The sequence below is a fragment of the Schistocerca piceifrons genome, chromosome 3 (genome assembly GCF_021461385.2).
Source record: "Schistocerca piceifrons isolate TAMUIC-IGC-003096 chromosome 3, iqSchPice1.1, whole genome shotgun sequence".
In the NCBI taxonomy this organism is placed as follows: Eukaryota; Metazoa; Arthropoda; class Insecta; order Orthoptera; family Acrididae; genus Schistocerca; species Schistocerca piceifrons.
In genome coordinates, this window is record NC_060140.1 from 744549107 (window position 1) to 744564155 (window position 15049).

General features: G+C 38.3%; 1 protein-coding gene across 1 annotated transcript in view; it reads right to left on the bottom strand.

Moving 5' to 3' along the window:
* Window positions 1-1334: 1334 nt before the first annotated feature.
* The window catches only part of LOC124787899 (BTB/POZ domain-containing protein KCTD9), a 48062-nt gene continuing 34347 nt past the window's right edge, over window positions 1335-15049 (bottom strand). The window contains exon 8 of the mRNA XM_047254880.1: window positions 1335-2521. Coding sequence (XP_047110836.1) covers window positions 2405-2521 — 117 coding nt within the window. The 3' untranslated portion in view covers window positions 1335-2404. The remainder of the gene's footprint in view (window positions 2522-15049) is intronic.

Genomic DNA, 15049 nt, shown 5'->3' on the forward strand with positions numbered 1-15049 from the left:
ACAAAAAATTGTAGCAGATTTCAGATGTTCATGGCTTAACCAAAAAAACTGTCATCCAAAATTACTTCCCCCCCTCCCCCCTCTCCCAACCAGCAGTTTAGTTAAACAACGTTGTAATGTAGTGTATACCTAAATGGATCTACTTGTGGTGGTTCATTTTCTATTGTTGTATTTTCTGCAACTGTTAGGAATTATTCATTTAATTTAATACCCAATTATTTGAATTTAAGGCCACATGTCTCATCAGTCACCAGGGAGATGAATATAAGGTTTTTTTCCTGACAGACTGCATTTATATAATGTCTAATAACGCTCCAAACAGCATATACTTTGCTCTTCAATTTTTTATAGGCGTAGTACACAATTTTTTCCTTTTTTATAATTCAGAAGACTTTTGCAGCACTTTTAGCAGTGTATTTAAGTCTTGACTAGAGCTAGTCTTCTCTCTTCCTGCCAAAAGATACTTTCAATCTGGGCATTGGAAACCCTCTCTCAGTTTCAACTGTACAATATTTGAGTATCCACAGCACTTTTACCTCTTGCTATCTTACTTCTCTGTCTTTATCTTGTATCCCCTAATATCGTAACAGATGGGTCCCCCCCTCATCCTGGGGTCCAAGTGACCTCCCTTCTACTCCAGCCTTTGCCAATTCATCACTCTTTCCTTCCTGAGGAAGGAGATAATTGTTTCAAAAGGTAGAAATTTTTTCCCCCTAGCTTTGTGTTTGGCCATCATCAGTACCCTATATTTTGCCCTTTAAAGTTAAGTTACTGGCGAACCATTTGTTTCATAACTTTAGTTTCCTCAAGAGAGTTTTCCTTTTTGTGATACAAACTTGAGTTATGGAAGAGAGTGTACCGACTAACAACTGACCGATGAAGAAAAGGGAGCACATGACCCACAGTCAAAAGTGGGCCTATTATTATACTATAAAAAACTGAAAGCAGTGAAAGAATTCCCGTTCAAATACTTATGGTGAAGAATGTCAGGAAAGGTGCTACCAACAAAGATTTGTCCACATGGCAAATGACATTTATTTGCTCTATCAAACATAACTAAACATAACTACTTCACCTAAATTGCAGTCCTGATGTACTGAATCATGTATATATTAACACTGTGGCATAGGAACAGATATGTCACGTACAAATGAGGGGCTCAGTCACGTAGATCTTCAGCAGTTAGCCTGATATTTTGACCAAATTCACTTGCAAACAAATTACTGAGTAAAATATAAACAAGAGGAACTCTTGTTTTTAAATATGCACCAAATTATACCGCTGCCACTTACGAAAATTGTTTAACAAGGTTTGTGTTATTAAAAACAGCCTACTGAAAGAACAATCTCAGTATTGTTATATTTGCAACAAAACATATGCACAGAATTTTCTATTGACATTTTTGAAAAGCAGGCGCCATTAATCTTACATCAGGGATTTCAGATTAGTCTTCAAAGTCCTATTTTCGTTAACAGAATCTGGATGTCAACTATTGAGGGATGCATAGTCACACTCATTTCACACGCATACCTAATAAGATTCTGATATGCTACGAAGTATCTTTCAATATTTTTCCTACTTTGAAGCTGTTATTACAATAGTTATTTAGATGGCTTTGGCTTTTAAACAGTAATAATTTAATCAAAATACAAAAATCAGATTCTGTAAGATATACACTATATTGCACTGAACATATATAAGAAAGCATATACAAAACAGCATATTCAGAAGACGGAAACAACTGGAGTATTCAGTGTGACAGTATTAAAAATAAGTGACTGGGGATTATTAAGATACCATAATTGTGTCACTTATTCACAGCCACCAGTATAATCAGACCCGCAAAACTATCACATTAGATAGGGAAGAATTAACTGTAAGTAACTGCATATTTGTATATGCTTCTTACATAATGAGATCATGCTCTTATTAGCATGATATATGAACACATGTTTCAGTATATAACAAGAAATCAAATTCCTTGTATATTCAGACTCTAAAAATAATATTATATATCAGCTTGTACTATTTAATAATGCATTTGCAGTTAGTTGTAAAAATGGTAACAAAATTTGGTGACACTTCCTTCATAATGCATACTCTGCATTACAGTTACACTGTACAATTTTCTTTCACTCTGAGGCCACTAAATATTAAAATATTTACAAATAAATATCTCCAGTGATAACATTAAAATGTTTCTGCTGTACAAAGGTTGCAATTTCAAAAGTAAATACACACCATCTATTAACATCTTTCAACAAATATACAATTATACCAAAAAAAAACTTAACAAAGATGCTCATGCCTCTGGAAAAGTAATCATATTATACAACTGACTGCACACTTGTTTCCACTGTTACACGTTAATATTTTTCCACTACAATAGCAGCACAGTGATGCTCTAGCGTATAGTTTGTGACATATGTAATGGTGTTAACATAAGCTCAAAGGCTGCATCCTTCAAATTTGCTCCCCGCAAATTAGCTTCATGGAGATCACTTCCAGAGAGGTCACAGTTCTGTATGGACAAAGAAAAACAATGTTTACAACATTTTCATACCCTTGAATACTCAAACTGCATAAAGAATGTGTACTCAGTGTACACATTCATCGGAAACTCTCTACAATATGCAATGAGTGTCAGAAAATATGAACTTCCAAGAACCATTTATTGCAGTCCTTTCAAAGGGTTAAGGTACATTGGACTGTCATGTTTTATTTGTAAGTAGATGGTGGGAGGACTAAATGATCATCTGTTCACAATAAAAATCATTAAATTTTAACTATTGGCAGCCACCTGAAGTGAAGTTTTAATTGTAACTGTCTGATGTTAGGATGAGTGGGCTTATCACAGATGACTACATGAACTATGGTTCTTAACATTACAATAATATTCAGCATTTGCAGTTACTCACCACGTTTGTTCAGACTCTCTGGTAAACAAAAACAAACTGTTCTACATTTTCTACAAAGCAACACTAGTTTTTTTTTCCCTACTTCATACAAATGACCATGCCCTTTAACTTACTACTAGTCTATTTCCCCCCAAATAGTGACATACTATTGAATGAGAATTTCCTCCTTGCTTTGTTTCTCTGTAATAAGACAAATATCCTGATTTTTAATTCTATTTTCTCTTCATTTTTTCACCACACACATGATAAACTACTGATGTAACTCTTCTTCCAACTCCACTAACCTATCTTTGAATCTTAAAGATTTGTAACTTACTATGTCCAAATAAGAAGTAGTGGAGGTAGTTGAGATTCTAAAAACAAATTACTTCACGTAGTAGGGAGGTGTAGGTTCAGAAACAACTGTGCACCACCACCGCCCTAATCGCAGCACCCAAATTACCCTAGCCCACAACTATCAATATTCTTTCACCTAAGCCTGATTAATGATTTTCAGGAACTCTCATATGTCAGTAGGGACCCTGACCGCCCTACTCTCAATTTATTAGCCTGCCACAGTTCTATTGTTTTAAGAGAAAATTTCTAGTCTCATTAGAATAAATAAAAGCTACTTATTCTACTTCCAATAAACTGTATTTACTGATTACCAGGAGCCTATGCAAAACTTTCACACTTTTATAGTTTTAAATGACAGTATTTGGAATAAGTGTGGTAGTTGAGATAAGGGTAGTTGTGTGAATGAGAACATCTTTGAAAATGACCGTAGTATTTACACCAACCTGTTGTTGATAAAAGTTGACAATTAATGAGCATATAAAAAAACAAAATGAAAGAATTAAAGAAATATAATTTACTGCTTATGACAATATTTGACTGTCTTCAATTGCTTGTAATTTCTAACTTTTGATGATAACATTTACATTTACATGTTGCTGAAGAGAAGTTTAATGAGAAATACAAATAAGTAAATAGATGTGAAATGTATTGGTTAGAACGTAGTGTTCAGTTTTTACATGGTGTATCACCACGACCACAATAACCTCTAATTATTTTGAGTTTTTAATTACACTTCGTATCTGTTATATGCACATTAGGCCTTAGTCGCAATAGGTAAATCATAATTCAAGGCAACAGTGATCAATGAGTGTCATTCTGGAAAACATTCATTTAGGAAGGTTAACTTGTACAATGGGCAGAGATAATGGGCTACTGCAAGTGGTCAAGGTTATCTACGACAATGCTGTATACAAATTATCCAGTTAATAAGTACTTTAAATATAAAAATGGTATATGTAATAAGATAATATGAAAAGGGAGCCTCTTATTCGTGATTAATAAGGTAGTAACACACAGGTATGAAGTTGAGCATTTATGATGCCCTCTTGCCTGTGACAGTTAAAAGTATCTTATGAAAAATTTTTCCACAAATAGTAAGTTTTGGCGCAAAGTCGGTATGCAATGTCAAAAGCTTGTTTAAAAACCTTTCTAAAGATACATCACACATCCCCATATTATTAGCGTGTGTTGAGAAAAAGGTATGTTGACTTGAGAAATTACATATGTAACTTTTGTGACTGATTTCAAAGTACAAAACTTCATCGTCAGGCAAATAGCATGGTAACTGATATTTTATACATTTGTTTGTGTATTAAGTCATCAAAATGTAGCATAATCTGGTACGGCTAAAAATGTAGTGTAATGTTGTGCAGCCACACCACACATCAACACAGTCCTACCCCTGTGCGATATCAACTCTCTCATCCTACTTCTGCATTGAAATCTCTTAGTCAGATTTTAATACGTCACGCAGATGTTTGATATCATTTTGCTGAACAGCTTCCCAAGGTTTTCCATTTCTTCTCTACCCTTTCAGTTTTTATCAATGCATATGTTTTGTTCTTTTTTTGTTTTATGAAGCCGTCACACTAACAGTCTGAGGTGAAGTCCACTACTGAATCTACTATGTTATTATGGACGAGGAATACCATTCTGAATTAAGAGATAATCTTCATTACTCTTTTTCCAGGAAGTATTTTGCAATGACAATGTCCTCCTAATTCAACTGGAACCAGATGAGTATTCTAAAGTTCTTGAAAAGCTGTTATTAAGATTTTATTTAAGGTTTTTCCTTGATCTGAAGTGGCTAAGGTATAAACTGAGGGTGGTAACTAATAAACTGAAATTGATAGCTCAAGAAACTGCTCCTATCAAACAGAGAAGAAACATGCCTCGTGGCACCAAGATTGTGTGTCAAGGCAATTGAAACAATGCACAAAGCAGGGTTAAATGATGAACAGAGGAAAATGGAAAAATCCAGCGAATAACTAACAAATAGCAGCCAAACAAATAAGAATTAGATGGAATCAACAACATCAAATTCTCATATGGGCAGCTGTATGACACCATCCTATGCCAACCAATTCATGGGACATCTATAAGAATCTTGCCAAAACACCCAGAACCCTAAAACCCTCACCTGGTTCAGATTCACTGATGACACCTTTGCAATCTGCATCGATGGTGAGGACACCCTATCTACAATCCTCCAGAACATCAACAACTTCTCCCCCATTTGCTTCACCTGTTCCTACTCAACCCAACAAGCCACCTTCCTAGATGCTGACCACCACGTCAAAGATGGCTACATCAGTACCTCTGTCCATATCAAACCTACTAACCACCAGCGATACCTCCACTTCGACAGCTACCACCCATTCCATACCAAGAAGTCCTTTCCATACAGCATAGCCACCCATCATCATCGCATCTGCAGTGTTGAGTGGTCCCTCTTGAAATATACCTAGGGTCTCACTGAAGCCTTCACAGACCATAATTATCCTCCCAACCTTGTACAAAAAGAAATCTCCTGTGTCTTATTTTTTCAGTTTCCCACCACCTCCCAAAGTCTCACCGTACAGCCACAGGAGCATCCCCTCGTAACTCAGTACCATCCAACTGGACCAACTGAATTACGTTCTCCGCAGGGATTCGACTACCTTTCCAGCCCACTACCCTTCCCATCCCTCCCACAGTGGAATTCTGCCATCCGCCAAACCTACACACCATCCACCAAACCTACACAAAATACTTGTCCATCCTTACGCAACCCCTGCTCCCAAACCCTTACCTCATGGCCGATACACATGTAATAGACCTAGATGCAAGACCTGTCCTATACATCCTCCCACCATCACCTACTCTAGTCCAGTTACAATCATCACCTATCCCATCAAAGGCAGGGCTACCTGTGAAACCAGTCATGATCTAAAAGTTAAGGTGAAACCACTGTGCTGCATTCCTGTGGGCATGACAACCAGCAAACTGTGTAACCGCCTAAATGGCCACCGACAAACTGTGTCCAAAAAAACAAGTAGAGCACCCTGTTGCTGAGCACACTGCCCAACAAGACATCGTTCATTTCAATAACTGTTTCACAGCTTGTACCATATGGATCCTTCCCACCAACACCAGCTTTTCTGAATTGTGCAGATGGGAACTTGGCCTGCAATATATGCTACATTTCCGTAACCCTCCTGGCTTCAACCTTCGTTAGTATTTGTCCTCACCCATCCAGCCCCTTCCCTGTTCTCATTCTAGCCCTACACAGCCCTCATTCCACCATTGTACCAAGTCTTTTTAGTTCTTTCAACTAATTCACACCCCACCACCCCCTCCCCACCTCTCTCTTGCCCTCCATCTAACCTGCAGCACTTCACTGTCTGCCCCTCCCCCCCCCCCCCCCTACCCTACTATCCCACCCCCTCCCTGCCCCATCCTCCTCCTTAACCACACCCAGTCGCCACTCCCAAACGTGCACTAGTGCTGTGGATCACAGTGTGGCCTTAGTTGCCCGAGATGACAGTCATGTTGTGTGTGTGTGTGTGTGTGTGTGTGTGTGTGTGTGTGTGTGTGTGTGTGTGTGTCGCCTATTTTTGACGAAGGTCTTATTGGCCAAAAGCTTTATTTGTGACAGTCTTTTTGCTGTGCCTATCTGCAACCCAGCATCTCCGCTATATGCTGAGCAGCAATTTTCCTTTTCATAACTTTGTTACACTCCATCCTAGATTTTCCATTGTCAAATTCTCATAGTTTTAGACTAAGCACTGAATCAGCATAAAACAAGAGACTATCACAAAAATTTACATATTATAAGTCTCAAACTCCATCTATGCCTGTGATGAGAAGTGAAAATTGCTAAATGCTTCAAAATATTACTCAACTGCAAACAGTATCTACAGTCTGACCCTAAGCCAAGAAACGAAGACACCACTATACACTAGTCTCACTAATCCAGCCATTCCTTGTACACATGGGTGCCAGATTATTAAGTGTCTGAATATGTTTTAAACACAGGGGATATACTTTATTAAATTGAAAGATACATGACACCCATTTGTGTTACAACACACCAATAATGTTACATGCTGTTTCTGTTGCTTGTACCCACAAGCTCCCTTCTCATTTTGGCAGCTAGTGTTTCTGAAGGCAGCACCTTGTCTGGTTTCATCAGCATTGTACAAAACATCAGCAGTTCAATCTTGTGTCTGTATTATCTTCTGGACCTTGTTCACAAAATCACCTGCATCTTTTTCAGTAACTGGGTTACATTCCCCAGTAACTGTCAGTTGCTGAACATCATATTGTCTTTTCCATTTTGACAGCCAAGCCTTGCTCGTTGAAACACATTACTACTGCTAAATGCAGCTGCTTTTTTTTCCTTTATGGCTGGGCCACTGATTGCAATTGCTTTACTGCTTTGTTGTATCAACCATCTCAAAACAACTATGTCTAGTTCTTCATCTTCACTCCTTCCCATAACCTTTCCATCATTATCCATTTGGGTTGCATTTTATCTGACATCGTCTTTCTTTTATGTGTCATAAATAGTTACTTGTCGAACACTGTACTTGGCAGTAATGACTTTCTGTGAAGAAGACATGATACTGAACTGTAAAGAATTTCCACAATTTCAAATATGTATAGCATTGTTTAACCCTTTCCACTCCAATGTCGAGTGCTACTCCACATCGCGAAATTTGTTTTCCGCTCCGATGTCGAGCCTCATTCGACGCGACTTTTCGAAGGTCTCAGACGTAATTTGAGTCTACTAGGCGTTATTGCTGCAGTGTGCTGCCATCTAGGAGAACCAGTGTTAACTCAGTGTCGAACAGTGGCAGCTGTGTTAAGTCAAAGATTGTAATTATTACATTCAAGTCCATGTGCTCGAAATGGCTAGTTCTTCACGTACAGTCCTGTCTGAGGAAGAGATTTTAGATCTTTTAGAACAATCTCTAAGTGAAAACGAGAGTGAAAATGATTTTGATTATGATAGTGATTCATTTCAAAACAATTCGAGTGACAATGATGAAGAAAACAGTGACAATGTGCATGTTTCTGGTGATTCAGCAGAGGATTCGTGGCGAATGTGGAACAACACGGACACTGACTTTACAGATTTTCCTTTTGACGAATCAAAGTGTGGTGTTATAACAGAAAGTAGTTCTGTTCCATCATCGCCCGTCGGATTCTTTCAATTAATTTTTACAGATAACCTATTTCAACAAACAACAGATGAAACGAATAGGTATGCTACATCAAAAATACGTAAAGTGACACCACTTCCACAACATTCTGCATTCCCCCCCCAAGAGAAGGGTTACAATCATCCAACTTCTTTCCAGACTGTTCTAGTCGCCGACGATTTATGCAAATTTTCTGGGCACTTCATGTTTCTAATCCGACAAGTGCTACACATGTCAACAGTCACGTCTGAGTAAAGTGACAAATGTACTGAATTACTTGTCTGGCACATTTCTCGAAATTTATCGACCATATCGGTATTTAGCTGCTGATGAATCTACAGTATCGTTCAAGGGTTGTATATTATTCAAAATGTACAATCCTCAAACACCAACAAAATGGAGACTCAGAGTTTATGTAATTTTGGATTCATCTAATGGTTATTCTGCAGTTTGATACCCTATTTTGGCGCTGTAACAACTGAGTCATTGATTTGTCCACACTTGAATTTTTCTGAAAGAATAGTTCTTCAGCTGCTAGCTAATATCATAAATGCGACAGGGTAATCAGGGTATCGTTTGTATACTGACCGTTTTTATACAAGTGTTGCATTAGCTGATGAGCTGTTGAAGCAGAACATGCATCTCACAGGAACGATTCAGGCCAATCGCAAAAACCTTCCAGCTGCGTTCAAGAAAGGAGCTCTGCGTCTAAGGAAGCATGAAATAAAATGCCTCCACAACAACAAAATGATGGTTCTGGCATGGCAAGATAAACAAACGGTTCTCATGCTTTCTACAAAAGCCAATAACTCAGTGTCACTTATAGAAAGGAGAAACAGAAAGGAAGGGAAGAAATAAAGAAACCAAATGTGATTATTGATTATACTTCAAAGATGGGTGGAGTTGATCGATCTGACCGTTTTATTTCCAGTTACGGTTTTCTAATGAAAAGTCTCAAGTGGTGGCGAAAACTATATTTCTGGCTGTTGGAGGTAGGACTTGTAAACAGCTATTTACTACACAAGAACCACTGTGAGAAAAACAACTTGACAATGCTGTCTCACAAAGCATTCCGTAAAAGTGTTATAAGAGTATTAGTTGCCGAAGAAAGAACTCAAGGACAGAAACGAGGACGTCGTTCAACTTCTGATGACGAGGTACACTTGAATGGAAAGTTGCACATTATCAACAAGCTTCCTGAGAACAAGCATAAGGATTGAGCAGTGTGCTCAGACAGAAAAAAAGAAAGGTGGCAAGCGTGAAACTGTGTATTACTGCGAAACATGCTAGTGATACCCAGCTCTCCACCCTGAAGAGTGTTTCAAAAAATACCACACAATGGAATGTAAAAGCTTACATAAATATATGAATGAAAGCACAAATTTTGTTTTAATGTATACCCCAATTGTTTCCACAAAGAGATCCGTGCAAATCTCTGCAGTGCACTGCCGTCCAGGCGGCAGCAATTTGAATAAGAGCGCGCGGAGCCGCCCTGTGTCTGCCTTACAGAGTGCAAAGGGTTAATACTGTAATTCTCTAAAAACATATTTGCACATGATAAATGCTCATTGAATGCCATTTCGGATGTAGGTCAGTTTTTTGGGAGGTCAGACTACTGAAGGCTGGAATGAGTTTAGTGTATATAATAACACTAACATCAATTTACAATAAAGTAATCAAAGCAGTTCACTTGCTCACTGATCGGATCCAAATAATTATCAGAGGCTATCCCTACATTCTATCTGATCCAATGTTATTCACAGAATTCAGGAACAAATTTATCTGGATCAGTACTGTTTCAGAATAACAAGAGTGGGTTTCATCAACTTGCATCAAATTTTCTGTCTTCACAATCACGAAATACCAGAGTTCAAAACAAGCACCTAGTAATAAGTTTTGTTGATTTCAAAAAAGCATTTGGCAGTACCAATGGGAATCATTACTGAAAGCCCTTCAGGAGTTTGGTGTGTACGAAAAACCTGTAAATCTCATTGGAATCACACCGAAGATTATTATACCAGGAATTAAATTTACAGGTCAATTGTCTGAATCATTTCCTTTCCAAACTGAACTTCATCCGGGCGATGGACAAACGGTTGTACTATGTATTGGAAAAAGACGTGGAGGAATGGAAAAACTTGTCAACCAAACATCAAGATTAGTAGAAGTATAATATATAAGCACCTTGCATTTGCAGATGATTTTGCATTACTTACAAGTAAAGTGGAAGATGCAAATCACTAGACTGAACAACTAGAAAACATAAAAGCACAACTAAGACCCAATTTCTTTCACAAAGATGTAAATGATGCCAACAATGAAGTTTGAAACTTCTGTCATCCGACTAAATAATAAAAAAATCAATGTTATAAGTAAGTTCATCTTTTTCCTTGCCTTGTCTCATATCATCTCTGAGTTGCCATGTTAATCTGGGTTTAGCAACGTTAGTGATAAGTGACTGAATACCCTTCCTTCAGTATGTAAGTAAGTTTAAATGCCTTGGGGAACTCTTGAGTGACCTCAAATGAGATAGCATCAATAAAATTAAGAACAATCAAATCGAAATAATCACAACAAATCACTTCACCAACATATACAAAGAAATCTCTTGATGCAATTTATGCTAGTGTAAAACTAAAGTGAATATCAAAGCAGTAACAGGTAAACTGCAGAAACTAGACAGAAGAATTATCAATAACAATTATGAAACAGATGTACTCTACAATAGTTGCCTAACACAGTTAACTACTGAGTAAATGAATCATAACACACACAATGTATTATCAGAATCCAGACTACTCAAATAGCAACTCCGTTACTTCGTAAAAATAAAATCAAGGACAACTGGTTCAAAGTAGTCCATGAAGACTGAAAATAGTTAAACATGACAATGCAACAAATCAAAGACAAAAGGGGATTCCAAAGAGCAAAAATGAGAGACAAGTTAAAGTGGTTTTAACAAAATCAATACTCCACTACAGATAAAGAAATGACAGCTAGGTAAGAAAGAATGAGAAAGTTTTGAGAACAGGGTACATGCAGACAAAATAAGCAAATCTAGAAGACAGGGTGTATCAAAAGGTATGTTACCAGGCATGGTAGCTGCTATATAGATTGTTACAGTGTGGGCAGATTGTGCTAATGGACTTACATACTAAAAACATTTCATTTGCATGTTACCACCTCAAAGCAGAGGAGGCAATAGGTAGTTTGGACGACACAAGCTGTGCAAGGAGTAAAGGAGACAATGTTCATAAATTAAACTCTAATGGTGTCAATGTCCAGTGAGCAAGCAGGTCATGCTATTGGAACCCCACATCTGATCAATCTGTTGTCAAAGGTGTCACTGAAGTGGCCACATTTTCTAAGTTTATTGGAGCCATTTAAATTTCCTTCTTTATTCCTTGCCTAAATTGTTTTGTTAGGACTGCCTACATCCTCTCCCATATTTCAGATACGCTAGCACGCAAACGTAACATTTTCAAATATATGTATATTAGCAGAATATGTGCACACGGTACTTATCTATCAGTCATCACACCTTGCAACGTACCTTTTGATATATTCTGTGTATGTAGAGATTAAAGTGCTCCACTGTAACTATACTATACAAATAGCAAGGCTAAAATAATTTATCAACAACACATTGAAAAGAAAATTAGCAGTATTAACAGCAAATACATAGCATCAGTTGGGTTTTTGTTAAGTAAGTTAGTAGAATACACTGACTGGATGGACAGTATAATAAACAAAAGAATCAAAAGATCTAAAATGCTTTTGGAAAACTTGTATATCTGCCTAATATTGTGTAGGGCCCCTGCGAGCACCATTAGTGCCGCAACACGATATGACATGGACTCTACAAATGTATGGAGTAGTGCTGGAGGGAATTAACACCACAAATCCTGCAGGGCTGTCCATAAATCCCTAAGCATATGAGGGGGTGGTGATCCCTTCTGAACAGCACACTGCAAGGCATCCCAGATATGCTCTATTATGTTCATGGCTGGGGAGTTTGGTGGCCAGAGGAAGTGTTTAAACTCAAAATAGTGTTCTCGGAACAACTCTGTAGCAATTCTGGATGTTTGGAGTGACGCATTGTCCTGCTGGAATTGCCGAAGTCCATCTAAATGCACAATGGACATGAATGGATGCAGGTGACCAGACAGGGTACTTATGCATGTATCACCTGTCAGAGTCATTTCTAGATGTATCAGGGGTCCCATATCACTCCAACTGCACACCACTACACCATTACGGAGCCCCCACCAGCTAGAGTGGTCCCCTGCTGACATGCACGGTTCACTTTTCATAAGGTTGTGACTCCACACCCATACACATCCATCCGATTGATACAATCTGAAACGGCACTCATCCAACCAGGCAACATGTTTCCAGTCATCAACAGTCCATGTAAGTGTTGAAGGGCCCAGATGAGATGTGAAGCTTCATGCCGTGCAGTAATCATGGGTACACAAGTGGGCCTTAGGCTTCGAAAGCCCATATAGATGATGTACCATTAAATGGTTTGCATGCTGACACTTGTTGATGGCCTAGCACTGAAATTAGCAGCAATTTGCAGAAGGGTTGCACTTCTGTCTTGTTGAACTATTCTCTTCACACGTCGTCAGTCCCATTCTTGCAGGATCTTTTTCCGGCCACAGTGATTTTGGCGATTTGATGTTTTACCAGACTCCTGATAACGCTCATGCACCGACTTTAAAACCATGTTTAAACTCACTTAAATCTTGATAACCTGCCATTACAGCACCAGTAACTGATCTAACAAATGCGTCAAACTCGTATTCTTAAATTGGCATTGCCGACCGCATTGCTGTATTCTGCCTGTTTACATATCTTTGTATTTGACACTTCAGTGTATATATCTTCAAAAGGAAGTCAAAGCAACTTACATGCAAAACAAATTTAAAGAGTTTGAAGTGTCCCTGAACTACTATATGTGTTAAGTGGGGTAAATCACTTTTTAATGTATTTTGTGAGCAGGGAAGCAGTTCTGGAAAGCAACAGTGCTTAATTAATACTAGCTATGGAAAGCTGCTTAAAGCCCAAAACACGGCAATTACATTTTCGCGATAATCTAAGTGTATACCAAAATGATTGGCTATGGGAAATGGTGGGAGATATTTGTCACAATAGGTAAGAAACACAAAATTACCAAGATATGTGAAATAAGGAAAATGCAACCATTCGCCTAAAGCAGACATATGTGGAGCACAGAAACACGTAAAAGAAAACTGTACTCACTCTAGCTTTAGACTTCTTGCTCTCTTTCTATATAAGCACAAGGTGTGACAAAGTAACGAGACCGATGAGAAAAAAAATGTTGCTTACCGTTTTAGTTAAGTTTAGTGTTTTCTCCTTCAAAGTAGTTCCCTTCTGACTGCACACACTTTTTCCAGCACTTCTGCCACTGATGGAAACATTTCTGGAACTCATCTTCTGTAATATCCTCCAAGACCCTCGTCACAGTTTTTTGAACATCTTGTGTTGTTTGAAAATGGTGTCATTTGACTGCCGTTTTGACTCTTGGGAATAGAAAAAAGTCTCACGAAGCGATATCTGATGAATAAGGTGCATGTGGTAGTACTGAAATTTGTTTTGAGGTTAAAAATTGCTGTACTGACAGCAGTATGGGATGGTGCACTATCGTGATGCAGAATCCAATTATCAGCAATGTTGACATGAACCCGAAGAACTCTTTTACGAAGTCTTTCTAAAATTTCTTTGTAGTAATATTGGTTAACTGTTTGTCCAGGAGGCACCCACTCTTTATGAACAATTCCCTTGGAGTCAAAGAAACACACAAGCGTGCATTTCACTTTTGACTTTGACATCCGAGCTTTTTATGGTCTGGGTGATCCCTTTGAGTGCCATTGTGAACTTTGGCGTTTTCTCTGGATTGTACTGAAAAAACCAACTTTCATCACCAGTGATAACACGGCTCAACAACTCTGGAATGATTTCCGTTTGCTCTAGCAGATAAGCTGCCATATTTTTCCATGTTTCTCGTTGTTGTTGTGCGAGATTTTTGGGGACCATTTTTGCGCAAATCTTTCTCATACCAAGATCTTCAGTTTCTTGATTGATGCTCAGTTCTTCTGCAATCATTTTCACAGATAATCTTCGATCAGATCATATGAGTTCACGCAAACTGTCCAAGTTGACATCCGTCCATGAGGTTAATGGTCGTCCACTGCCGTCTTCATCTTCAACATTCGTTCTGCCTTCACTAAACATTTTATGCCAACGAAAAACTTGAGCTCTTGACATAACCTCCTCTCCAAAAGCCTTCTGAAGCTAACCATAAGTTGTCGTCGTGTTTTCACCCGATTTAATGCAAAAAGAAATGGCATACTGTTGTGCAATATTATGCAGTTCCATTTCCGTGACGAGAGACACAAACATGTGTTAACTTATTACAGCACAACTCATGACTGAGCAGTTGCATCAATGTGCCGCTTGGACTAGAAGCAGCTTCTAGACCAAGGTCAAAGATATTGGGCCTACGCAAGCCTGCAGGGTTGCCACATCTTGCAAAGAAAATCACTCATTACTTTATTGTTGCACCTCGTATACACAACACCACAC